The sequence below is a fragment of the Coccinella septempunctata genome, chromosome 3 (genome assembly GCF_907165205.1).
Source record: "Coccinella septempunctata chromosome 3, icCocSept1.1, whole genome shotgun sequence".
NCBI lineage: Eukaryota > Metazoa > Arthropoda > Insecta > Coleoptera > Coccinellidae > Coccinella > Coccinella septempunctata.
In genome coordinates this window covers 10,707,978-10,735,372 of record NC_058191.1, presented here as the reverse complement: position 1 = coordinate 10,735,372, position 27,395 = coordinate 10,707,978, and the positions used below count along the sequence as shown (strand labels likewise).

Sequence of the window (27,395 nt, the reverse complement as noted above, 5' to 3'; positions counted from 1 at the left end):
TGCCATCTAGATACTAGGAATTTTTCTTTCGTTATGTTATTTGACGTGTGAGCACATGCGCGATAACCTACAATTCACAGCAGCCATTTATTGTTGACCATTATTTCGAAGTTTCTTTAAAGCGATTTTACTTGCAGGTAAAGATTCCTTAAATCTCAGACGAGTAAAGTGAATACTGTTTTGAACAGTTAATTTAATCGTAAGTGAATTCATGCTATTTGAGCTTGAAAAAATCCTAGAAGTCATATTTATGAAATAATGAAGATGTGACCTGGGCCTTGGATTGGATATCGTATTTTTAAATAATATTCTACAGCCTAGAAATTAGTATTCAAATCCGTTCATCTTCTTATCTATCACCCACTTATTTTTATAGGTCTAGTGTAACTAGTTCTATTAATAGTTAACTAGTTCCTCCATTTTTACTTGAGTTTGAGTTCCAACTGTTGCCATAAGTTCACCTATTTCTGAATGATTTTCAGCATTATGACTGACTCGATGAATTTTGGTCCTGATTGGATTCGTAACCTCTCTTCAGAGGGTACAACTACAGGAAATAACAGTGTGGGAAAAAATTATCAGCTGGCTGATTATCGGTAAGTATATTTGGTTAACAAAGATATCTTCGATTTCACAGTTCTGTTTCTCAGATACGGTAGAGAGGAGATGTTGGCCTTGTTTGATAAAAATTTAAAGCCCCCTGAGTCCTTAGTGGGATTCAGAACTTTGTTTTCGGAAACAACACTTTTTCCACTTGCCCTTGTTCCTAACACAGATGAAGAGGTAAAGAAAACCAAGTGATTTCACATTTAGCTAGTTTTCAAACTGTAACTTGATTAGCAGAGGGGATGGCAGTCAAGACCTAGTACTCTAGCTGGTTCCATCAGAGGTCGGGTGGGTCCCTTGGATAGAGGTGGAAGAGTCAGTAGAGGGGGTAGAGGTGGGTATCAGAATTATGCCAGACCAGCCACAACATACGATGGTGGCTGGGGCACAAGTGCAGAACAGACGGAATGGAGCCCCAGGAAAGAATATAACCCAAGAGGAACGAATGATAACTGGAGAAGGAACAGGCTAAATGACGATGATGACGGATGGAGGAATCTGAACCACGCCAGACCTTCCCATGACAAGTGGGGTAAATAATTTTATTTTTATCTAAAAACTAGGAAAAAATTGCTTATAGAAAAGTGGATGAGTGATAGTTCCTGGAAAATTTGTATGTTGGGGAATACAAAAAGGAAGACAGTAATTCAAAGCGTGATGTAAGAGTCTAGAAGACAAAGATGTGATCCTTAATTCTTCTGTATGTGGCCCTGTTGGAAATATGGTGTTGATTGCATATACATAGGTCTTCTTTGCTTTTCATAAAATAGGTAATGGTAATTCTTGTTCTTGCCTAATCTGAGGGCTGATCACCGGATCTTTGACCCATTAAACAGGTATCCTGGGATACCTAAGAGGGGAAATGTGTCACCTCAAGTTCAATTGTTAGCTCTATGTATTTTCTTTTTTTCTGAAGCGATGTTGTCAGGAATTTTCTTGCCCTAGTTGATACGGTTCCGTATAAAATAACTTTAAATATCTTTTGGGTAACAAATTTCATGAGAAAGATTTGAGGTTGTGCATTGTGCTCCTGAGAAACAGTTTCTCATAAGCTTTCATCTGCCATTTATTCAAAAAATAATTTGAAATGCTACCTAGAAAGAACGTCAAATTTGAAAGTTCATTTGTCAATAATACACTGGGTGCTCGATTTGGAAAAAGCCAGTATAACAAGACGTTATAAATCCCTGCAAATATAAGAAAAAGAAAAGACGGAGCCTGTCTTTTCCAACTCATTGGATGTTGAAATCTCTCCATCTTTTAGGTGGTCTACCTATAGGTCTCCTGGTTTCCGGGATTTTATCCCATGCTATTCTCGCCATTCTGTTACGCGTCATTCTTTCCATGTGCTTGCTCCAGGCTCTCCTGCGCTCCCTGATTTCAATAAATACAGTGGATTGGCGAAATATCCGATATATTCAGATGACGGAAAAAGAGTTTTCACTATACTGAAGAATATTGAAACAGACTCGAATATAGATCGTTTCTTAATACATGCTTAGAAATCACATTAGGTCCTTTTGTTTGCATAAAAAGTGTAGTACTTTTCTGTACTCGATGTGATTTACACCAGTGTAGAGGAAGTGTAGTTTATCTACACATAGTCAAAAGGAGATGTAGATAAACTACACCTCCTCTACACTGGTGTAAATTTAATCAGCAAATGAATACCAGAATCGAGTGTACAAAAATGCTACACTTTTTATGCAAACGAAAGTACCTTTTACCTAATTCCAATACAGTTGCTCAAATTAAATATGGCTGAAGCCTGAAGTTACCATAAAGCTGTCAGCTGTATTCGTTTCGACTATCAATCTAAGGTTGGTTTTGCCTCAAATTCCAACAACTAAGAGTGATCGTTCAACTAGGCTGAATTCCTTAGGTGTCAATTTTGATTGTCCACACAGAACACTGAACACGTTGACGAAATGGAACACTATTTCTCGAAACTAATACATTTTCACACAAATAATCGCTTATGAATAAAACACATTCTTAAGTTGTAGGAATGTATTCAAATCATAGATAACCTATTCTAATTATTTTCAAATATCAATTGACAATAAGTTGTCACTACCTACAGTAGGAAAAATGAAACATCCCATATTCACAAAATTGGAAAAACAAAATCTAATCAGCGCACTCACCATGTTTTTAGACAACTTACTCATGCACCAACACTCCTTGGACACGGTTTCATAGCTTTGCATGCAAGGAGGCGTCCACCATAGACATATGTATTATTAAACACAGAATTGTTTACATCAAAAGCTTCGCCAACATCCTTATGATCATTTCTCAGCTGACGGACTATAAAATGTGTGTCTTTGAATGGAACATATATTTCCCAAGGTCACATGAAACACTTTTTCTCCTTACCATTTTTCTCAATTCTGCTCGGTTCAAAAGATACAGGCTGTTGAGAAAAAAAAAATGGAAAAAGTGAACGCTCACTAATGAATATTTGAGCATTTTGGTAATGCCCCTTTTCCGAATAATTTGATATTCAAAAATAAAAAATTTCTGTGAAATTCGAAAAATTGGTTACTTTGGCTGAATACAACTCTGTGAAGATCAATTTTCATTGTAATTCGGAAATTGAAAGTTCGGTTATGTCGATGATTTTGGAAATAACGAACTTTGAACAGGTGTTTAATCGTCAAAAGCAAGATAGAGTTCGAATTTTTGATGAAAGAATAGAAAAAATGTCTTCGTCAAATTTGCTGCGTTGTTCAATAATCTGCCTTACTAGCCAGCGAAATTCAAGAATGTCAAAGAAGGAATGCTTAAAAACCGATTGTATTGTATCATTATTGATTTGCTGGATAGTTCATTTGTCAGTTCATAAAATTAACAATTCATTTTAAATTTAATTGCTTTTTAAAAAATTTAAAAAAATAAGCGCTATTATTTTGTTGCTCAGTATATTTATTCATTATTAAGGCGGAATTCATATGAATTCAAATAAGGTAACATACATAAGTTGATACTCAGATGCATAACACAATCTACATTTCACATTGAAGTACCTAATTCCTATAATCATTTCTTCATAACAGTCTTAGGGCTGTTGATATATTTTTCTTATCACTGTCCCAGTTCAGGAGCTCGGTGATCCCCTCACTGAGGAATTGAGAGTAATGAATGTATTTTTTTTCCTGACTGCATTTCTTTTTCCGTTTTTGTCTGGTTTATCATTGTCGATGTCTTACGTTCCGTTTTCTTTTACTTTTGTGTACACCTGTAGGTAATTGGGCCTTTGTCTGTTGGATGAATTTTTTCAATAAATAAATAAAATAAATACAGAATTGCAAAATTGAAAGTAGTGAAAATTTATCGAAAAGAAACAGAAATATTTAAAAAATTGTTAGCCCATTTTTTCATAAGAACTCCGATAACTCATAAAACGTTGTGTTTCTACCCAAGTTATGTCATACTATTGAAATTGCCATCAAATCAGCTATCTAACTATTCAAAGATATATGTAGAAAGTAGTAGGCTGTTTCCGGTAGCTACAAGCGGAAGTTGCAGAGTTCATTGTCGAAACCCCAACATGCAAATTTTCACCTCAAAATAGCGACCATGGCGATGAATCTCACTGTACACTTGTGGAATTATTATTTTTAGGGATGAATTCATGTGAACTGTTAAGGGAAAGTACTACCTCAAGAATCTCCATTTACTAGTTCTCAATTTACGCTTTTAATTTTTCACGCAAAGCCTTGATTTTTTTTTTAATTGAAGTTAAAGGACGTCTTGATGTCATCCCCCTTCTTTTTTTGCCAATTTAGTTGTTTTTTATGAAAAAAAAAAGTTGAACTTGAGTGTTTATGAAACTTGAAAACGGTTTTTCAACATATTTCGATAAAAACAGCGGCAGGGTGACATCAGCGATTCAAGTCTTTATACAGGGTTAGAACTAAGATGACATCTTAGTTAGAACTATTTAGAGGCTGACTATAGGAATATTGAAAACCGTTAAAAATAAAGGGTGGCTTAAATTACAAAAAAGTAGTACACCAGTATAATCGCTATATAGGATTATGACTACACACCGAATTTCGTGTAGTTATTTCCAAAAATAAATGAGTTATGAAGAAAAAATGGTCATCTTGATTTTCAAGTTTTTTCGAGATATCTCAGGAACCATCAGAGATTTTTGGTAACTGAATCCTTGAATAACGCAAGGACTTTATATGCAATTGCGCTGAAATTCAGGAATAACTGAAAATTATTCGATATTCCTAATATTACCTCTCGCATGGTAATTTATACTTTTCAACTGACTCAGTTCGTAATTCAGGCTATTCCTCAAAGATGTAGCACATTTCCGTATTTGCTTCTCCATAAGAAACCGTGTGCTGAATTTGAGGAACTAATTCAGAGATTTTAATGGTTGAACTATGAAATTTATCAAAATAAATTTTTTATAGGTAGGTCCAGTTGGAGGGGAGGTGATGGCGAGCCTGATGAAAGAATTGAAAGACACAGTGGAAATCCCGATGGTCGAGTAAATCGCATGGGCTGGAACGACGGAAATCGAAACAATAACATGAGAAGATCTTGGGACGAGGATCATTTACCGGAATGGGCTATGGCCAATGTCGACGGTGGAGGTACTTTCGACTCCACCGGGGCATTCCATAACTCAGATGAAGAACCGGTGAGGTTTATTTTCGTCTTGTTGCCTTTTTTTATATGAAACAGGTAGCTTCAAAAATTTCTATGTCAAGTAAAATTTTAGTCGATTTCCATAGAAGGAAAATGACAAATGCATCATTAGTTTTTCATTTTCACTTCAGCAAGATTGAAATTAAAATGATAGAAATCTTGTTCAACAGGGTGAGGGAAAATCAATCACCAGGAAAGAAACAGTATTACAAAAATCAAGCTCTCAACAACACATTACGCCAAACAAAGGATTTTTCTCTTCGTTACAAACTTCAAAATCTGTAGCTTCTCTGTCAAAAACCCAACAAGATAATAATTGTATTATGAAGGTAAGCGAAAATAATAAAATTTCCAGAACCAAGTATATCCATAATTCCAATCACATTCAGGATAAGGGTTTGGAAAAAGGTGTTAAGGCGGAAATCAAGAAAGTATCAGAACCCGACAAACGAGCACAATCACCCAAACACAAGAGCGAAGAAGAACAGGAACAAAGGAGGGAAAAAATGAAAGAAATACCAAACAAGCAAAAAACACTAGGAAGTAACGAAAATTCCAGAGAAGCAAATTCGGCCCCCAATAACAAGTGAGTTCGTGGGAAAGATTTATCTTTTAAAATTTCATCAAATTCTTGATTTAGGGATTCTAGAGTGGAAGATGATTTCAAAATACAGGAGGACAGCATAATAAAACTGGTTGATGACGATTCTCCCAAGGCGCAAATGGCGAAAACTGCGGAACCGAGCAATTCCTCTAACATTCAGCCTCCTCCAAATTTGGGGCCCCCAATCCAAGATCAGTGGTTCTATCAAGATCCGCAGGGGCAGATGCAGGGGCCCTTTTCAAGTGCAGAAATGGCAGAGTGGTATAAGGTCAGTAAACATTTTTTCCCACATTGTTACTACTAGTTGCTGTGCTTTAGTATTCAGAGTTGAGGCACCAAAAACTGATCACTTTGCAATCTTTCCATCAATGATGACTGAAATTTTCCAAGCCAACTATTCCAGGTTGTTCTTATTTTGACCATATCTTTTTATTTGGAATATTGACCAGTTCGGTTTCTCTTGAGTAACTTGGACGATTTTTTATGAAATGGTTCTTTCCGATTCATTCGACCTACTGACAGTAAAGGTCTTAAAAAACCAGTATAAAATAAATCAATGTTAGTTCCAATACTCACCAATTAAATTCGTATGAATTTTTCACAAAATTAGCCATTGTAAACAATGACGGTTCGGTAATGTTTCATTTTCGCGCGGCCGGCGTTGAACTAAATTATTTTGTTTTCCAACGGCACGACGTGAATAAAGTTAAAATTAAATATGCTATGTGAGAAACCGTTCCACCTTTATGGCCTGGTTGTACAGGGTGGGCAAAATTGGTGATACCTGAACTACAACTTTCTAACCCAACGAGATAGAGGAAAATGAATGTACCATTCATGTCGTCTTTTTTCGAGAAACTAATAATGCCATCAACTGCATTCCTCTATCTTCTTTTGTTTTCGAGTTATAGGCCAAATAGAAATTTGGGCGATTTCATCTTTGATCATTATCTCCGTTCCTGTTTGAGCTAGGATGTTGAAATAAAAACATTATACATACACTTTTTATATTATTATGATATTATGAAAATATAGTTTATATGTGAATTTCAAATGATTGAGTAAAGTAGACTGAATCACACAATAATATTTCTCTACGCATGGTTTAATTATTATTTAGCTTTTGAATACTTGACTCAATCCTCCATGGTTTGATCTCGGTTTAGAACAACTGTCAGTTATTAGAATTCGAAGTCATTATTGGCGGAATTGTGGAAATATTCTAAAATTACGAGATTTGATTACTCTTCATTTTAAATTGAACATAAATACAAACTGTATTTTTCATAATATCTGAACGAATCTGAGGGCGATATAGATGTATGATATATTTCTGAAACGAAAAAAAAATGGCGATTCTTTCTAGGTCATTTTCAATGACTCTTTCCATGAGAAAAAACACAACTTCATGTTGTAGCTCAACAAATATACCTGTTGGGAAAAATCATAGTACGCCACTGGATTGCTATCAAAAAAGTGTCTGTATAATGTTTTTATTTCAATATCCTAGGAACGGAGATAATGATCAAAGTTGAAATCGCTTAAATTTCAATTTTGGCCTATAACTCGAAAACAAAAGAAGATAGAGGAATGCAGTTGATGGCATTATTAGTTTCTCGAAAAAAAAACGACATGAATGGTACATTGATTTTCCTCTATCTCGTTGGGTTAAAAAGTTGTAGTTCGGATATCACCAATTTTGCCCAGCCTGTACAGTTAAAAAAAAGGCTGAGTTCGAGTTCACCTTTAATCTTACAAAATTGAACGGAAGTGTCAAAAATGAGCTGAATTCAAATTTGAACTGTACAACCAGACTTTTTCTATTCTATCTATTTTAGCTAGAAACAAAAAAACAACTAATTTTTTAGCGTATCTTGTTTAAGGGTAAATGTTGAATATTGTGCGTCTGTCGACTTTGACGCATGATAATCTTCCATCTTCCATAATACCATAAAAAGGTTTAAACGCTCGTAGGAAAAATTTTGTTTCTAACATGTGCGCAAAGTGCCATTTCCTCACGCAAGAATTCATTCGATAATTGTCGAATGACACCAACATTAGTTCAACGAAAATGTACCGTTTCCAAATCAGAATTTTATTAAAATACCTAAAGTTGCCCATTTTCGAAGTATTTTTCTTAATCACAGGTCCAGTATGTGAAAAAGGATATCGATTTTAAATTATATTGAACTAAAATTATTGTTTTATCTCCCCTAATTGAAATTATTTCAAGTAGTTAATCTATAACCTAAGTAACCCAGGTGACCAGTAACATATCTGTTATGTTTTCTCGGGAGATCGAATGGTGAACTTTGTTATGTGTTATTTTTCTGTAACCATTACGTGTCTGATACGATATTTGGGATGTACCTGTGCTGTATTTAAATTATATCCACATTTTGTGAATTTCATGTACCCGCTCCAAGATATCCACGTAACATATTTGTAACATTGTTCTTTATTTGCCATGTATCATTTTGAGATGATCGACAGAGCATGACACCATAAGCGTTTTAACTACCTTCGAGGGCGCTGTAAAACGTAAACAAATATGGAGGATTGTGAGAAATGCTATTGATACTGCTGTCGTTTCGATATTTATTTATTATTATTTAGACGTTTTGTCTGTTGAATAGTGGATTACTGAAAGTGAAGTGCAGATATTGAACGTTTGATAAGTTATTTGTGTGTCATAGTGATTTTCCAGTGAAATGGTGAATTACTGAAAAGAAAGTGCTGTGGATATCGAACTGTAGGTCAATAAATCATTTCTCGTATTTTCATAGCAGTCCTATAAAACATAATAGGCTATGGTTTTATTATATCCAGCATATAAAGATTATATTTGAATAAATAATGCCTGTTTGATGTAAATTTCGATATAGGTTATTTTCTCACGTGTTGCATGTACCTCATTTGTAGAAATAAATGAATAAATCACATACCTATATTGAAAATTTTTTCTTCAGAAAGATATGAAATATGCATATAGTATTCTTATCTTTTTCATAACGCATAACATGGAAAAAATTCTTCTAAAAACTTTTTGACCTAAGCCAAAAGATTAACGAACTGTTGATTATTCTTTTTATGGAATGCAGGAAAGTGCAAAGACCAGAAAAGCATGTCCTAATCTTTCTTGGAGAACAATAATCATGAACCCAGCAGTTTGCATGATGTAATTTATTCTTTCTAGTTTTATTAACGTGTGCACTTATTTGGTAATCTGAAATTTATGAAAATATATTGTTTTTGAACATTAGTTCATTCGTTCACATACCTCACCGAACTGATGTGAGATTTTTTTTAATTTTATTTTCAAGAATGATTGATAAACACACACTATTTGAAAAATCAAAATTCGAGTTCATTATTATTGCAATAGTTTATATTAATTTCCATAATTTTTCATCTTTTTGTTGAAAGCGTTTTTAATAACAAATGAAACATAATAAACATAACACATGAAGGTAATATATATAGATCTCCCATGAAACAAATATTTGCATGATCAATGTTTGAACTATTTATGCTCCTTTCAGAAAGGAGATGTGTTCCTTGTTTGAGGCGGACATAGGAGCATAGCTGCTACATAAGCGTTCTGTATTTGTACTCTTAGTGTGATATATCTGTTATAAAACAAGGAGCGCGGGATACATTTCTGCTTCATAACTGTTATGAGATATGGTCACCTGGGAAATGTAAATCAAAACAATTGTTTTTTCTACATGATTTTTATTACTCAGAATAAACCTCCTCTATAGGGGTGATAATGTGGAGAAAAACGCTATCCTTAATCACAAATTGGCCTTGTGATTGAAAAAATAGTTCGAAAATCGGCAACTTTAGGTTAGGTTTTTCAGAAACGGTACATTTTCGCTCAACTAATGTTGGTGTCATTCGATAGTATTTGATCTACTCTATCGTGGTGTGACGTTTGTTTCATTAGTTTTGGGACACCCTGTATATTTGAATATTTCATGTTCCACCATTTCAAGTGAAAAATGTGCTTTTGTCTTTTGTCCTTGGAGACTTCAACGCCAGAGTGGGTAGATGTCAAGACTCAGAACTGTGGCCAGGAATAATAGGGAAAAACGGCACAGAACGGAGAACGTCTGCTGGCTTTTTGTGCAGAACACAATCTGTGTATAACGAACACCTATTTTATTACGAGACCCAATTCAAGAGGGACCTGGCGCCACCAGCGCTTAGGATATTGGCATACTCTCGACTATGTAATCGTGAGAAGAAAAGATCTCAAAGAGGTGTTGGTCACTAAACCCAGAGCAGATCATAGGCTGGTAATCTCGAGAATGAAGATTTCAATGCTCCCAAAATACCAACGCAAGCCAAAGTTACTAAGAAAGCGCCTTCAAATCTTCAAAGTAAAAAACCCTTCTACTAAAGAAAGATTCACAGCTGCCGTCAAAGATAGCCTAACACCATCGGATTATAACGACGACATTGAGAGTCATTGGCTCCGCTTCGAATCATCTCTTTCAAATACAGCGAAAAAATACTGGGCACAGAACGCTCCCGAAAATCCCCAAACTGGTTCGCCGATAGCTAAACTCATATCGCACACCTTTTGGAGCCAAAAACAAAGCGATGAAAACAGCAATTAACAAGCCTGGGGATGTTGCAGCCCCAAAAAGTCTTATAAACATAAAACGCGAGGTCCGTCAAGAAATAAAAAAAATTAAAGATATCTGGTGGAAAGAAAAAGCTAGGGAAATATAAGCTTACGCCGATAACCATGACTACAATGTTTATGTTTATGGTCCAAGCAGAAAAGCTAACTTTCCTATAAAAGATGCTCATAGAGCTATCCTAACTGAGGATAGAAAAATCCTCGAAAAATGGAAGGAGCACTCACAGGTCTTGAATCAAAATTACGACTCGGATTTATCCATTTTAGACCAGCTCCCCGCTTATAGTCCGATGACATCGCTTGATGTCATTATCAATGTCGGAAATCATAATAGACAGCGTTCCAGCGAAGATTTTCAAAGTCCTTGGTGAAGACATTGTCTTCACACTATTCCGCAAGATCTGGGAACAAGGAGATGTGCCACAAGACTTCAGAGACGCTTTAGTTATCAATCTCTATAAGAACAAAGGCGATACGTCAAATTGCAACAATTACAGGGGCATATCGTTGCTTAGTGTGGCCGGTTAAATTCTTTCGAAGATTATGGCTAATCGTCTGATTCCACTCTTAGAAAAGCTATTACCTGAATCCCAGTGCGGCTTTCGACCAAATCGAGGTAAGGTGAACCTAATTTTTACACTGCGACAGCTGCAAGAGAAGGCCCGTGAACAACAATCAAGAATCAAGGAACTATACAGTATACAGCGATTTAAGTAAGGCCTTCGACTCTGTGAATCAGAGAGCGCTATGGAAAAGCATGGGACGCCTTGGAGTACCCGAAAGATTCTTAGCAGTGCGCAAGAGCCTCCATACCAACAACACCGCTAGAATGCAGCATAATGGCTCTACAACCGACCATTTCTCAACAAACTCTGGAATAAAACAAGGTTGCGTGTTGCCGCCTTTACTGTTCAATATTTTCGTCATAGCTGTTTTAATAGTTGCTGATTGCTGACATGAGTATGCCTGTAAGAGGTGTTGGAATAAGATTCAGATTTGATGGAGGCCTAATTAACCTGAAGCGCATCAGTAGTAGTAGTAGTAGTAGTAGTAATGTTTATTTCGAGAATCCAATACATGTATACACATATACTTATGTATCATCAGAACGAAATAATGTCAAAAACAAAAATATAGAAACTTTACTCAGCAAAATTACAAAGAAGCATTTAGGTACTCTAGCACAGTGTAAGGCTCCAGCTCAATTAACAGTTTGTGTAATTCTCTCCTGAAAACATATTTGCTGTCCATTTGCTTGAAATGTAGAGGTAATCTATTAAAAAGCTTCATACAAGCATACTTGGCTCCTTTCTCTGTAACTGTCAGTCTATGAATGGGGTACACAAAATTGCAGCTTCTACTATTGTAAGCATGAGATGGTAAATTTTCTCTGAAGTATTCTCGGTTCTTGAAAAGAAACATGAGACATTCCTCAATATATACTGCAGCAAAAGTTAACAAACCACTGCTTCTAAAAAAACCTCTGCAGGATGCTCTATAGCTAAGTTTGTTGATAATTCTTATGGCCCTTTTTTGAGTTCTGAATATTACATCTGAAGCCCTGACACCTCAGCATCAGAGCTCGTACAACTTCAATGCAGACGACTGAGAACTTATCGCTAGCAGCTCAGAGGATCTAAAAATAATGTTGGACACCTATAAACATATATACGAAGCTCAAGGCCTTAGACTCAATATCGACAAAACCAAAATCCTGGTAAGTCCGCCAGAAAGCCTTCAAACAGATATCAGCCTGGAGAATAAAACTCTATAACAGATCGAGCAGTTCAAATGCTTGGGAAGCTTCATAAATACTGGGGCTAATCTAGACACGGAAATACACAACCGTATCAATTCGGCATCACGAGCATTCTGGAAGCTTAAGGACAGAGTGTTTCGAAATCACGACCTCAATCTGAAGACCAAATCAGCTGTTGTACAAAGCAGTGGTCCTCCCAACGCTTCTTTACGAAAGCGAAAGGTGGATGCCCAACAGACGACATATTAGACAACTAGAACAAACGCAACAACGTCATCTAAGACAAATAATGCACATCAGATGGTTCCACAAAGTTTCGAATACAGAAGTCTTGCAACGCGCGAGTTGTACAACAATTAAGACTCAAGTAACAAGGGCCCGACTCAGATGGACCGGGCACATTCTGAGGATGCAAGACACAAGACTCCCCAAAATAGCTCTGAATGGCGAATTCACAGAGGGAGCCCGGAAACTAGGAGGTCGGTATAAGCGGTTTAAGGATACACTACATCAATCCCTAAAATCAGTTAATGCCAATCATAACTGGGAACAACTAGCGTTATACAGGTCACAGTCGAGGTCTTTGGTACACAGTTAGGGTGACCGACCACCGAATGCGAAGTTGAGCGAAGCTTAGCGTTTTCAATGCTAATATAAGTGACAAGCTACGAATCGACTGACGTAGCTTGTCATTTAGCATTGAAAACGCTTAGCTTCGCTCAACTTCGCATTCGGTGGCCGGTAATCCTTATAATGGAGACTCGAGAAGGATACAGTGGCGGCCAGATCAGCCCACGTACCACAAGCTCACTACAAGCGCACGACTCGACAATAATCCCGTTTTTCCCCTTTTTTCCTGCCTTACCTTTAAGTCGAATAGATGAAAATTTGTACCAAATATGATCAGTATTCTCTGTATGAACATCTTGTTAACACGAAAACTGTCGGGTGTAATTAGATTGCCGACAACGCCTCATCGAATTCGACATCGATAAGTTGTCGATAGATTGTCGATCGATCGTGGTACCACTGTTGGTGACCATTCATGCCCGGAGTGTGGAAGGATATGTAGGTCACGGTTGGGTCTCTTCAGTCACAGGAGGGTACACAGTCGCAATTAGCCCTAAGAAATTATAAGCACTATTTTTTTTGTCTTTTTCTAGATTTATTCCCGGTAACGGGATGCAGGAATGAAATATTATAATATAGTTATCAAGTCATCTTCCCTCAGTTTTTTTGAATTCAGCTCACACTATGCGAGCAAGTTCGATATTTTGTTGTGATATTGGATCGCAAACTACAGTGGAACAAATAGGGTCGATGCGATCTTTTGGTCTACTCGGAGGTTCTTGGTGAAGGATGGGGCTTCAAGCCAGACATCATGCACTGTATACTGTGGAAGGTCTGTTAACCTACCAGTATGACCAAATGCCAGAGTACGATCGTCGTTGATCGATAGCAGTAATAGTCGTCTCGACAAAAACGGGCCTTAGGTCCGAGTTTGAAAAACTCTTGGCCCTTTTAAGGAAACAACTGATACTGGTGCATGGACTGGCCACACTGGCAAGCAGCAACAGCAACGACCATAAAATTTTACGACGTTCCTCGTTAGTCGCAGGCTTCGAAGCGATCCGTGACTTGTCAGTCTTTGCCAAGCTCAAAGGAAAGAACAACCGAGCTTGGAAGAACGGGAACAAAGGAAAAGGCTTCTACCAATTAATTTTTTTAACATGTAAAATTATATAGAATATATTTACTTGAAATATTGGGAAGAAAACTTCCAAAAATCATTCCCGCACAATATGCACCCTAATTAGTTCCTAATTTTTTTAGGCGGGTTACTTCAATAGTCAGCTTAAGGTCAGGCGACCTTGTGACGAATTGTTCTATCTACTTGGTGAACTCGTGGCTCTGTGCGATGGAGCGAATCCGTTTTTGGGCACTAAACGTTTCGCGCCCTTGAAACCTGACCCCACCACTCTGCCCGAACCGGAACTTCTACAATATCAGTATCTAATGGCTCTCAGGCAGGCCCAAACCAGGCCTGCCATCCCAGAACCCTGGAACACTTTAACTCTCCAGCAACAGCAAGAAGTTGCAGCTCAAAGACTGATCATGCACCCCCAAGTAAGTTAATAAATACAATAGCCCTCATCACTATCAATTTTTCAATTGTTCATGAAAAGTATCACAATTTAGAGTGGTATCTGCGTTACTTTTCACTCTTCCTGTATATTATTATTGTCGTTTTCCAATTAATTCACGATAATCGACGATACTATTTTTTTAAATTTGTCCGTTAATAAATATGATAAGTACCTACATTTGCAATAATAAATCTTCTCGATTTGGATAAGTGTGATTTCTTTTCATTTCAGGTGTCCCAGGAACTCCCATACATTCATCAATCAAATACATCAAATCCATTAATGCACATGATAAATCAAATGCAACAAGTAAGTACATATATTGAGATTGATGCAAGCCGTATGTCAGAGATATCGCGATTATTTCGTGTTTTTTTTTTCACGCCCAAATAAAATCTGCAAAATTTGATTTACGAATCTTTGGAATTGATCACTGTAAAGGAGTCCGCCTTTTTTTCGTTATAGTTGTGTGGGAAACTTGATGAAATTTAATCAGAAAATCAAATAACATCCGGCAACAGTCGATTATCAAACGCAAGAACTTCACTTACATTATAAGTGCCTCAAGAAGAAATATCATATCGTTTTAAAATGTTGGGAATCTTTCAAAAAAAGGGAACTTGGATTTCCTATGAACTGAAGTCGAGCTATGTTGAACGCCGATTTTCCACCTGTGCAATAGGCTGGCCAAGGATAAAACAATGAGTTTTTCTCATCCTATAATCTGGAGAAAATTGGATCAACTACGGTAATCCACAGAACATGGCCATTTTTTATCATCGATAGTCAACCATATCCCTGGAAAATAATCATGATGTGTATTTGAGGGTATCAGCTTGGTGATGTGTATTAAAAAAAAAAAGATACGACCTTCATATACAGGCTGTACGGAAATTAGGTTAAAAAAATTCAATGGTATATTCTGCATCGCAAAATAGGGAGAAAACCTCGTTTGAATCTATATCCGGGAAGGCTTGGTTGAAGTGAATTGTACGATACCTACAGTCCAGTTATCGATACCTATAGTTATAGTTATCAAAGTTGTAGAGCTTGAAATTTGCGACAAATTTCATCTCAGCCCTTTTTTCATACGGTCAACCGTTTTTGAGATAGCCCTTAACAGTACATACTAATGCAAGGTCAACCGTGCATCCCTGTGTAATACATTGTATTCAACAACATGTGACACATGTATTCTTTTAATAATACATTTTTGTGTGATTAGAAACTCATTAACTGAAAGACATATTGTTAAGGAGGATATTCTGTTTTCAGCTGAAAACCCAATATTTCCCTTAGCAGTAGTGAAGTAACATCAAATAACACTAATCTCTGAATGACAAATTAACCGCGTTCGGCAATTACCTCGGATTGTTCGGATTGCTCTTGTGTCTTTCGTTTATGACATCCAGATGAAGGGGACTACACCTCTGGACCGTTCGGCAAAAAATCTGACCAATCGCATTACCATTTTTTCGCTCGGAATAGTAGGAATAGTTTTTTTAAGATCGTCTTGTAATTTGTAAATAATGAACTGAACTCTACATACTAAAACTGTGGTTAGTTTTAATATACAATAAATAATATGTATTTTATTAAAAAAAAAAAAATATTCAAAATATTGAATCATCTCAACGAAGATGCGAGAATTATTCAAAATTGAAGATAGTACCCAGACTTCCTTTATTGCCCAATAAGCAAGTCTTTCTTATAAGACTCAAATAACATATAAACAACATAGCACATAATATCAGTCGCTCTACCTGTACCGTTCGTTTATTTTAGATAAATCTTGATAAATCAGTACGCTCTAATAGTTATCCCAATTTTATATTAATGAATTAAAGTTGATCTTAAGTGAATAAATCCCAAATAAAGAGGTTGGGTTCTACACAATGAATTTTTGCACGCTTTCTGCCCTCTTGTTTACAAATGGTTGACCTTATCAAAGTAGGTCTTAGACAAAATTTTTCGCGAATTTTATGCTCTACAACTATGACATTATTTGTTAACATCAGTGGAGCCATAGAAACCGAAATAATAGCCGAAAAAACTAATTTTTTGACTTAGACCTTGAATACAACGCAGACACGAGATTTTAGAGACTTTTGAAACAACTTTTAAAACTTCAAAATGGAGGTGTATACAAGTTTCCATCTCATTATCTCTCATACTGAGTATTAACCTTAATTTGATTGGACTACTAGATATTTTTAATGATATGGATAAATTGTCTTGAGAGTGGAATAAGTTTAAATGAGAGACGTTAATTCATTCCTTTAAGCGACGTTTCGCAACTTAGTCAGTACTTTGTGGGCGCGGTTTGTGAACGTCTTCAAGACAGAATTAAACTTTTCTTGTCCAATCAAGGAAATCCGGACATCTTCCCGAAAACAACCCAAACCAAGAAGTGAGAGGCTGAAAAACTGCAAGACTAGACTGGATATCTTGCACACATGTAAGCTGTACAATCCTGCATTTAAGGAATCCTATAAAGAAACAAAAAAAGAGTATGACAGCATTCTTAGACAGGAAAAATCCGAGAACTATAAACGGGAAATACTGGAATCAGATAACAAAAGCAAAACCCTTTGGAAGACAGTCAAGAAAATTAAGGGAATCACAACTCCCGACACTGAAATACCAGGAGATCCAACAAAAATAGCGAATTTATTCAATACCTTTTACTCACATGTGGCAAAAGACAGAACAAAAACCCAATATTCACAAAGCAACCATAACATAACAGGAGCAAATTCTACATTCAAACTACGACCGGTGACTGAAGAAGAGACCAAGAAAATGATTTCCATGTTGAAGAATAAAAACAGCTACGGATGTGATGGTATCCCAATGAAACTGGTAAAAGATTGTGCAGAGCAAATAGCGTCCCCTCTAACTTATCTAATTAATATGTCTATAAGATATGGTATTTTTCCAGATGTTCTTAAAGAATCACTGATCAAACCAATATTCAAGAAGGGTGAACCTAACGATTCTCAAAGCTATAGACCCATCAGCCTCCTAACAACATTTTCCAAAATATTGGAACTAACAATCTGCACTCAACCAGTAGAATACCTTGTAAAAGAAAAGATCCTTTCACCCACACAACATGGTTATGTAAGAGGTAGATCAACTCAGACAGCAGTATTTGAGTTCATTTCAGGAATCCTTAATTATTCTCCATAAACTTTCGGCATATGGCATAAAAGGAAACGAGCTAGACTGGTTTCAATCATATTTAGCAAACCGCAGGCAGAGAGTGGTGATCTCTCAGAATGGAAAAACAACAGTTTAGGAAGAAGAACTCACAGAGCTTGGAGTTCCGCAGGGTAGCATATTGGGCCCTATCATTTTCATCATTTTTCTAAATGACCTAAGTACCATATTCGATGAAACCATGGTTAGGACAGTGAATTATGCAGATGACACAAACTTCACTGTATTGGCCAAGACCTTCCCAGAACTGTGTGAAATGGTAAACTCAACGTGCTAGCCAGTGGTTTAAAGCAAACGGTTTGTGCATGAATTCTGAAAAAACAAGTGCCATCTTATTCAGGACAGCTAATTCCGGTTCCCGAGCGCCTACCAGCATTTCACTGTCTAACTCCACATTAGAACTGACTAAATCTTGTCGCTTCCTAGGCCTCACTATTGAGGAAACCCTTGACTGGGGAGAGCACATTTCCAACCTTTGCAATCAACTGGGTACCATCTGCTACACCTTGGGAGTCCTCAATAAATATCTGGACACAACCTCACTAAGAACAATATACCAGGCAGTGTTCGAATCGAAATTTAGGTATGGCATCATGTTCTATGGTAGTTCATACAACCTACATAGAGTGCTGAAAATGCAGAAGAGAGCCTTCAGAATGATCTGGAGGATGAGGAGGACGGAATCATGTAGGGAAGTCTTCAGAAGAAATGGTCTTTTGACTGCTCCTGCTGTACACATCCAAGAATGCCTGATATTTACATTCAAGAACAAGCACTACTTCGAAGAGAAAACAGTAAGTAATTACAATACGAGGACAACTGCACTAAAATATCCAAGACACAGATTGAGCCTCACTGAAAAGGGACCTGAATACAGATGTATTCGTTATTACAATAAGATAGCTCACAAACTGAGAGGAGAATGGACTCTACAACAGTTCAAGAAATTCATCTTCAAACTCCTACTTGAAATCGAACCCTACAGTGTGGAAGACTTTATGGAACACAGACTAAAAAGCAGAAAATGACCCTGTTTCACTTCAAGTGTTCAATGTCATGTGTACACTTTATCTGAAATAAAGCACATTATTTATTTATTTATTAATTGTTGCTTCTTCAAAGCTCTACAAAGAAACTCATAGATAAATACCTACAATACCAATGAAGAATGTAACATTATAATATATCGGAAGTGGAAAAACGTCCGTCAATCCTTCATTCAAACTTTGTGGAAATTGAAATTTCATTTGATAAATAATCGCACAAGTCAACGTATTGCTATGTCATATGATGGTAAAATAAACAAATATTTGCGTGCTACGCTGGCGTACGAAAACTAGTTTTTGATAATTGTCGAATAAACTCGAATGACGCGACGCTCCCAGCCCAACAAGCAAACATACACACAGAAACAAATGATACAATTAAAATCAAAATAGAGTCACACACATTTAAATTCTGTGTCGGGAAAATAAATTTAGGATGTTATGATATATAGCGCATAAACCCAAACAATCAGTTCTAAGATTAATATCACATTTGACAACATGTTCAACAGTGTAGGATCCTTCAACCGTGTAAACAGGCAATTGGTGGTTTTTACATTATAGTACGCCAACTGGGTGTTGTTACTGAGGGCACCATTAATTGCTTGTGAAAGGCCCTGTATGAAGGGAAATCTGAAGTATCGGCTATCTGATGTAGTCTCTTGAACACTTGTACGGCCATGGTTTGCGAAAAATGACTGTATACAATGGTTGACAAAATTTTTGGGGTAGTTGTTGTTCCTCAAGAAGGTCCTTTATTCGTCTCAGGTTGGCATCGTGATAGGAAACATGACTCAAGTTCACCATTATGTGTTCGATCAACACATTGGTTTAAGCCAAAAGAGAATGCAACATAACCTAATCTTCGATATCTCGACAACGGCTTGATAGAATCTCATGAAAATTTTAAACGTATTCTTAGATAGTTGATACTACCGAAAAACATACCTTTGGCTGCGCCATCTTCGTGTCAGTCCCGGGTCTTAATGACTAATGTTATTGATAGTTTTCGTGCTCCATTCTAATAGTAAATGATTGAAAATTATAAACCCTTACTGGTTTCTTAACATTTCGAGTTAGACGAAGTAAATTGTGTTCTTTCAGGCGAATAAACTTCCCAACCCAACTCTAGCAGATAAGGCACCGACGGCTATGCCCAATCCGCTCGATCCGAGATTGGTACAGCTTTCTAACCTGCATCAGCTACAGAACAGGTTGCCTCCCACAAGTGCCATACCAAATCCCTTGGCTTCCAGGTTGCCGGGCCTGACGACGGACGGTCTGAACCTGCCTGGAGTTCTCGGGACCCATCCCCTCGGCTTGACGCCAGGTATCGGACCAAGTCTGGGGAATTCGTTGAATATGCCAAGACAGATGACGCATAATAGCGTCGTCGATAATCTTGTACCAAAACCTGCGGAGGATCCAATCAGTAGCCTTCTTAAACAATTACACCAGCAGAAACAACAACAACAGCAAGCTGCCAATGTCTCGGTATGTGCGAAATTGACTCATTTCTTTCTTGTAGGCTGTCCTGATGTATAATGAGTCGTTAGGGAATTTTTTAATTGATTGAAAAGTTAGAAATGGACAAAAAAAGACATTGCTATAAATTTTAGTTCTTATTTGAATTTTGCTCATAGCTGGACACCCTGTGGCAAAGCAGTCAATACACGGTACCTCAAACTATACCAACGCCCCAGTGGCAACAAGAACCCGCTCTCTCGATGTGGGATATCAACAAACTTCCAGAAATACCAACGACCCAACATGAAAAACTCCCCGTTACGAAGCCCCAAGAATCTGTTTCCCCGACTAAAAGCGTGGAAAAGGAAAAATCCCAATCGAAGCTCCAGGATAAAAAGGACGAAGTGTCAACAAAAGAACTGAAGAAGAAAAAGGAGCAGGAAGAAAAACAGGCGAAAAAGGAGGCCGAGGAAAAGAGGAAGAACGAACAGAGACGTTTAGAGGCGGAGAAACGGGCGGCGGAAGAGAAAAAGAGAAAGGAAGAGGAGAAGATAAAGAAGGAGATCGAGAAGGCGAAAAAGGAGGCGGAAGAGAAAAGGCTCAAGGAATTGGAGGAGAAGCGGAAATTAAAGGAACAGAGGAAGGCGGAGGAAGAAGCTAGGAAGAAAACGGAAGAACAGAAGAAAGCGGAGGAAGAGAGAGCAAAGTAAGGATTGGTTAAGATCGCCCGATTCGACAATGTTGAATTTTTTATGTTACTGTAGGAAGGAAGCGAAAGAACGAGAGGAATATGCTAAGAAGGAAGCGGCAAGGTTGGCCCAAGAGCAGGCCATACGCAACGCCAAGATCGCCCCCTGGTGTCAATCGTCATCGTCCCAAGGTCTCAGTCTTCAGGAGATACAGAAATTGGAGAAGGAGAAGGCTAGACAAGAGGCGCTGATCCTGCAGCAACAAAAACAGATGCAGGAGCTTCAGCAGCAGCAAGAGAAGGCGGCTGCTAGTTTCACGTGGGCTGCCAAGGCAAAGGAGCAGCGTCAAGTAAAATCGCTAGCAGAGATTCAGGCAGAGGAGCAAGAGCGATTGGCAAAAGTAAGTGGTAAAACTCCACAAATTTCCCACGATGGTTCATTACTTCCGAAAATTTCGTAATATTTCGTTTAACACTATTTCAAATCGGATTTAAATTTGAAAAAAATGTTGAGGAGTGTGAGCCTCGAACGTTAACATGAAAAAACCGTTTGGTCACAACAGCAGTTTAAACTGAGTCATAAATGAACCTAGGCACCCATTTTTTGGGAATTTTTCTAGTTGAATCGCCTGGAACACATGTGTTTTTTTTTTTTAGCAAGCTGCAGAAGCTAAACTGTTGGCCATGCAGAAAGAAAAGGAACTACCCCCTGTGCAAAACACTGGAAACATATGGAATTCCCAAAATCTTTCTTGGTCTACAAATAATCCATCAACGTGGTCATACAATAATAATAACAGTAAGTTTTTCATGGGTTGTAATGTTTCGATCTGCATCATATCCCTTATTGCTCTATGCTTTATTAATTCTGTGTATTAGCAGAAATCAATTTAAGAAAAAAATTTTTGCAGCCACAACAACTTCAGGTTTGTGGGAGGAAGTTTCAGCAAAACCTGCAACTAATAATAAACCGTCCAATAATTCCAAAGGTAGTGCATCAAACGCTAAACCTCAACAGCAGCAACAACAGACCAATCAACAACAGTCGCAGAAGGCCAAGCCTAAGAGCAAAAAAGAGGAGCCTAATCCATCGAAGAATGGTGCGACAAATTCTGTGGATGAGTTTACGAATTGGTGTACAAAGGCTTTGTCTAATATAACCTCTGAGATTGATAGTAAGTAATTCTTCTTTGAAAGATATTGAAATTGTTAAAAACATAATTAAGTTCAAGTCAAACAATGAAACATCAATTGTATAACTTCATTTTGTTCTGTTCTTAGATCATCAATTCCTCTTTTGATTCTATAATCGATGACATTAGAAGTGTTACATCAAGAGGAATTGTTTCAAATTGAGCTTATGGCATTTTAGGCCTAAAATTAATTTCAAACATCATTCATTTCAGCCCGAAAATTTTTCCATAAAAATGAGAACCATCCACTAGTGTATACAACAGTCAAAAATGTTACACTGTTTTTAACCCAAATCCCACTATACAACAAATCAAGTGGCCTGATGCAACTAATCATGTAGACTCTGATGTACTGAACCATTCATTGTCCAGTCATATGTTCATGTTTTATTTCGTTTTTCCGAAACCAGAGTCACCTTTCACAGTCCTGTACTAGAAATTTCATGAAATTTTGTCGAAATTACAGGGGTTGTAGCTCAGCTATCTTGAATATTTTATATACACAAAGGCTAAGTGGAAATAGAAGACCTCAAACTGAATGAGAGTTTGGGTTTCAAATGTCCCATGAGGATATTCGTTTTGGATATATAGGGTGATTTATGAAACAAAGCTAAATCTATAAACTCCCATATCTTCGTTAATATGGTAAATTTTTCGCTGATCTTTCACAAACTTGTTCCTATATAGGTATTCACCGTCAGCACAAGAAAGTAAGAATAGAAAAAATTGCAGGCCTGTATTCCAAAATTTCTATTCACTTTTCTGGTGAAAAATATCACACGGTATATGAGATAAAATAAATTCAAATAGTAATTTGAGAAGAGCAAAAAAACTAATGAAAGATCTGTTTTTTGTTTGAATGTCACAAATTTTCTATTTTTTTATGATATGTTGAAATCAAAATATTACAATATTTTCATGTTTCAATCATGAAAAATAATATTCGTGATAAAGCAAAAACACTAAATTCGAGTCAAAGATAGTAGAGAACATCTCACGGCGCCCTCAAGGTCTATTGTGCCCCCCTAACGCCCTGTACATCTCGCCTAAGATAAGTTTGACTTAGGCCCGGTACTTTCACGTGCGAATAACTAATTTTATTCGATAAATAAGTCTTATTCTTAGGATAAGTAAAAATGCAGTCTTTTCACTTTCAGATAGTGTTATTCATCGAATAAATCTGTCATTGAAACTCGTTAATAAGATTTTATTTGTCATAGATCGAATGTCGGTACGTCATTATTGGTTGAATTTTTTAGATTTTTGATGCATGGTTATTCTTTGTGTGATTTTCACGAAATATTTGCTTTTTAGTTGGAATTATGACAATTTCTACAATGCGGTCTCTTATGTTACATTAATCAGTGAAAAGTAGTATACCGTGTTTTCATAGAATTGTTATTCGTCAAATAATTTCATCTGAAAGCACCGAAATAAGGTATCCTTCAGATAGGAAATTATTTGACGGATACTTATTGACAGTGAATAAAATTTATTCAAAGGTGAAAGTACCGGGCCTTACTTTAATTACTCCCAGAATTCCTGTTCATTCTACTAAACTGAAAATGTGGAACAATAATCCACCTGGTACATTTCTAACAAAATTAACTCTTCATCACTATAATGTAAACTTTATAAGGATAAATTTTCTTCAAGGCCCGGTACTTTCATGTGCGAATATCTAAATTTATTCGATAAATAAGTCTTATTCTTAGGATAAGTGAAAATGCAGTCTTTTCACTTCCAGATAGTGTTATTCATCGAATAAATCTGTCATTGAAACTCGTTAATAAGATTTTATTTGTCATAGATCGAATGTTGGTACGTCATTATTGGTTGAATTTTTTAGTTTCTTGATGTATGGTTATTCTTTGTGTGATTTTCACGAAATATTTGCTTTCTAGTTGGAATTATGACAATATCTACAATGTGGTGTCTTATTTTATAATACATTAATTAATTAATTGTTATTCGTCGAATAATTTTATCTAAAAGCACCGAAATAAGGTATCCTTCAGATAGGAAATTATTTGACAGATACTTATTGACATTGAATAAAATTTATTCGAAGGCGAAAATACCGGACCTATAAGAGTGTTTGAGTATTCAACTATATTATCACCCCCCATACAACAAATTGTGTCTTGAAATTTTTTATGATATTAAATGATTAATTGATAAAAATAGATTTCAAGATTTGAAGGAATACTTGAAGGCAGGCTCATTCTAGCGCCTCGTGATATTTTTCACCTGACAAATAAATTGAAATTTTTGAATACGGGCCTGCGATTTTTTAATTTTTTTTACTTGTGCTGACGGTGAATGTCTATAGGAACAAGCTTGTGAAATATCAGCGAAAAATTTACCATATTAACGAAGATATGGGAGCTTAGCATTTTTTCATAAATCACCCTATATATCCTAAACAAATACCCTTATGGGACATTTGAAACCCAAATTACATCACCAGTGACCCTGTAGACGACTTCTACCTTCTGTCCAAAAAGAAGAATCACCAAACACCCTGTATTTGCCAGTTTTACCTTATCATTTCATAGTTTTAAGTGAAACATTGTAATGAAGTCCAGTTTTCTGAGGAAAATTGGAATTCATTTTAGTGCATTTCTTTCGTTTTAGATTTCCGTCTTTGAAAATATTTTAATTCTCGAATATTCCGTACGTTCATTCCGATAGGCAGAGTAAATGTAAAAAACCGCTTATCTGTGTTTCGCGTTGTTTTTCTTACATGCCGTTGAAGATTTCGACGTTTTTCATCTGTTGATATGCGATAAACCGGAGCTGACGACGTTTTTCATTCTTGTCGCATTCTGGAATTTTCAGATTTTTACCGTGAGAGGGGATTTGCCTATAAATGCAAATTTTCCCCCGCGACGGTCACTTTTGCTTCAGTTCTTCGACTTGCTCTTTGACTTTGCTTCAGTATTTCAGTATTTCGATTTTTCGCTTTTTAACTTGGTGACTTCTGTTTTAAATTCAGTTCTTTTAATTCAGTTAATTTTCCGTATTTTCGCCGTTGAAGAATAATTATTTTGTGTTTGCATCAGTGCTACTTAGAATTAATTTTTTAGTTTTCTTTTCTTTCCTTTGAGTTTCCGGAGTGCTTGAAACAAAGGAGGTAGGTCCCCGTCTGTACCGTTCAGTTTCTTTGTTAGACCTACGCCGTTACTTCTTTAACTTTAACACTGCTGTACTGTATCGCTTTCTGTTGTATTTTATCGTCCTTTACCCTGTTTCACGAGTCTGACTTTTCCCTTCGCTATCAGTCATGGCGCGTAAGCCCTTGGGGTACTGAAGGGAAATTCCCGTCAACCCCCCTGTCCGCGTTCCGCGTCATAAGTGTTGAATCCGAAATCTCTTCTTTTCTGTCAGTCATGGCGCGTTATAGCCCTTGGGGCAGAGAATAAGAGATACCGCTCGTAGTCAGTGAAATCCCGTAGTTGCGCTAAAAATAGACCTTTTCTTCGCTATCAGTCATGGTGCGTTATAGCCCTTGGGGTAGCGAATAAAAGTCTCGAACAGATCCGCCCTTATTGTGTTTCATTTCCGGAGAAATACAACTACATACCGATACCGTATAGCAAGTCCTTAGCATTCGTTCCGTCAGTTCTGGTTGGCGCATTTTTTTATTGAACCCTTAATTTTTTTTACTGCACCCGGTATAAATTTCATAAAGTGCTCGTGACCGGATAGGATTTCCCGAATGTATTTTCGCTCATAGAATCACTCATATTTCATACCTACACATATCTCCCTTGTACATATAATTAGTTTCCGAAGGTGTGAATAAACTTTTACATAATTCGATTTTGACTTCTTCGTTATCGCTACCACCCTAGATAACAGCGAACTCTGTCTCTGGCTAGCAGCTACTCTGGTAGGTTTGCTATTCTTCCTATTGAAAAGAATAGCTGGCGCTCGAGATTAGGTTAACCACGTTACAACATAATTTCGAACTAATAGGTGTTGCACAAAAATTTTGTAAATGATATTTTTTTTCAGTTCCAACATTTGTTACGTTCCTAAAAGACATTGAATCTGCTATGGACGTTAGGGATTATTGCAAGGAATACTTAGGTGACAATCCTCAAACTTTACAATTTGCCTCTAATTTCCTCGAGAAGAGAAGATCATTTAGGCCGAAGAATCAAGCACCAAAGGACGATATGTGTTCTCCAGCTTCTGCAATAAATCCTTCATCTTTCCATAGCAATGAATTTCAAGAGGTTAAGGTTGGTATAGAACTTTTGATCGATTTTTCTGCTTAGAATAGTAGATTGAAATATTCACTGTAATCTTCAATTCTTGCTTTTCATTTTCCAGGGTAAAAATAAGAAAAACAAGAAGAATAAAATGTTGAAAGTGGATAATAGAATCCTAGGATTTAACGTGACTTCTGCTCCTGACCGAATAAACGTGGGTGATAGAGATTATGGTGATAATTCGTAAATGTATTTGTTCACCAAGAAAAATTGTTAAAGTTGTACCTTTATATATACATATATTTCCTTTTAAAAAAACTTGTTTACTTTGCTTATTTATGTCTAAAATTACAATCCTGTTTTACTATTTTACTGTTTAAATATTGATTTTATAAAAAATATTTTTATTTATAGGCATATTATTAACTTGCAGAAGCGAGACTTTTCGCGTGGAAAGAGTCGAAGTTAAATGCCATTTATTGAGACTAAATATAGTATTTTTACATCAACCTTGTTTCTCCTTTTAGTTTAGGAATCGAGGTATATCCCGCAACTTTTTTTTAACGTTCTGAAACAAACTAATTTATTATTACAGTCTCGCCTCCAACATTAAAAACTTGAATACTCTGCTTTCAAAAAGAGATTAGGAGGCCAGTATAAGCGATCTTTCACGTCAACGACAGCTGGTCGAAATCCTGGCCTCTGATTAGTCAATCGCGATTTCTGATAATGGATCTTATTGACTTGAACGAAGTAATGTCGTAAATTGAGAACTTTCCCGAAATTTGGGGTCCAAAAGTTGGTAACGAATCGTGCTACATTCTACAAAATGTGTAGAATGATTTTCGTGCCATTCGAATGCGCTTCCCGGTTCCTTATATTAAATGACGTGGGATTGCTAGAATTATAAAACTTTTGAAATTATAAGAAACGTAAGGCGCGAGGGGATTCATTTTGTGATTGTAAATTCGCTTACATTCGCATTTGGTAAACATCACAAACCTCGTTTTCCCCAAGTTTTTTCGGTAGACTGGGCACTGTGCGGTTTTTCATTTGATTTAGATTAAGGTTGTTCTTTTTTCTAAGCTATCAGTACTTAAGATAAATATATAAAAAGATGA

At 36.6% G+C, this 27,395-nt stretch overlaps 1 protein-coding gene across 3 annotated transcripts; it reads left to right on the top strand.

The window, feature by feature from the left end:
• The first annotated feature begins 28 nt into the window (after positions 1 to 28).
• On the top strand, positions 29 to 26,783 carry LOC123308985 (GIGYF family protein Gyf). Of its 3 annotated transcripts, none has more exons than XM_044891815.1 (17): positions 29 to 137; positions 483 to 596; positions 651 to 783; positions 841 to 1,138; positions 5,040 to 5,269; positions 5,448 to 5,606; positions 5,667 to 5,863; positions 5,918 to 6,149; positions 14,125 to 14,418; positions 14,670 to 14,747; positions 19,811 to 20,200; positions 20,350 to 20,879; positions 20,938 to 21,262; positions 21,519 to 21,660; positions 21,773 to 22,036; positions 26,075 to 26,304; positions 26,396 to 26,783. In XM_044891815.1, the coding sequence occupies exons 2-17, from the start codon at positions 487 to 489 to the stop codon at positions 26,519 to 26,521; spliced, it is 3,738 nt and encodes a 1,245-aa protein (XP_044747750.1). In that variant the 5' UTR covers positions 29 to 137; positions 483 to 486; the 3' UTR covers positions 26,522 to 26,783. The 3 variants fall into 3 exon arrangements, with proteins under 3 accessions (XP_044747750.1, XP_044747751.1, XP_044747749.1); XM_044891816.1 differs by having other exon boundaries at positions 42 to 199; positions 844 to 1,138; XM_044891814.1 differs by having other exon boundaries at positions 42 to 199.
• Positions 26,784 to 27,395: the final 612 nt, after the last annotated feature.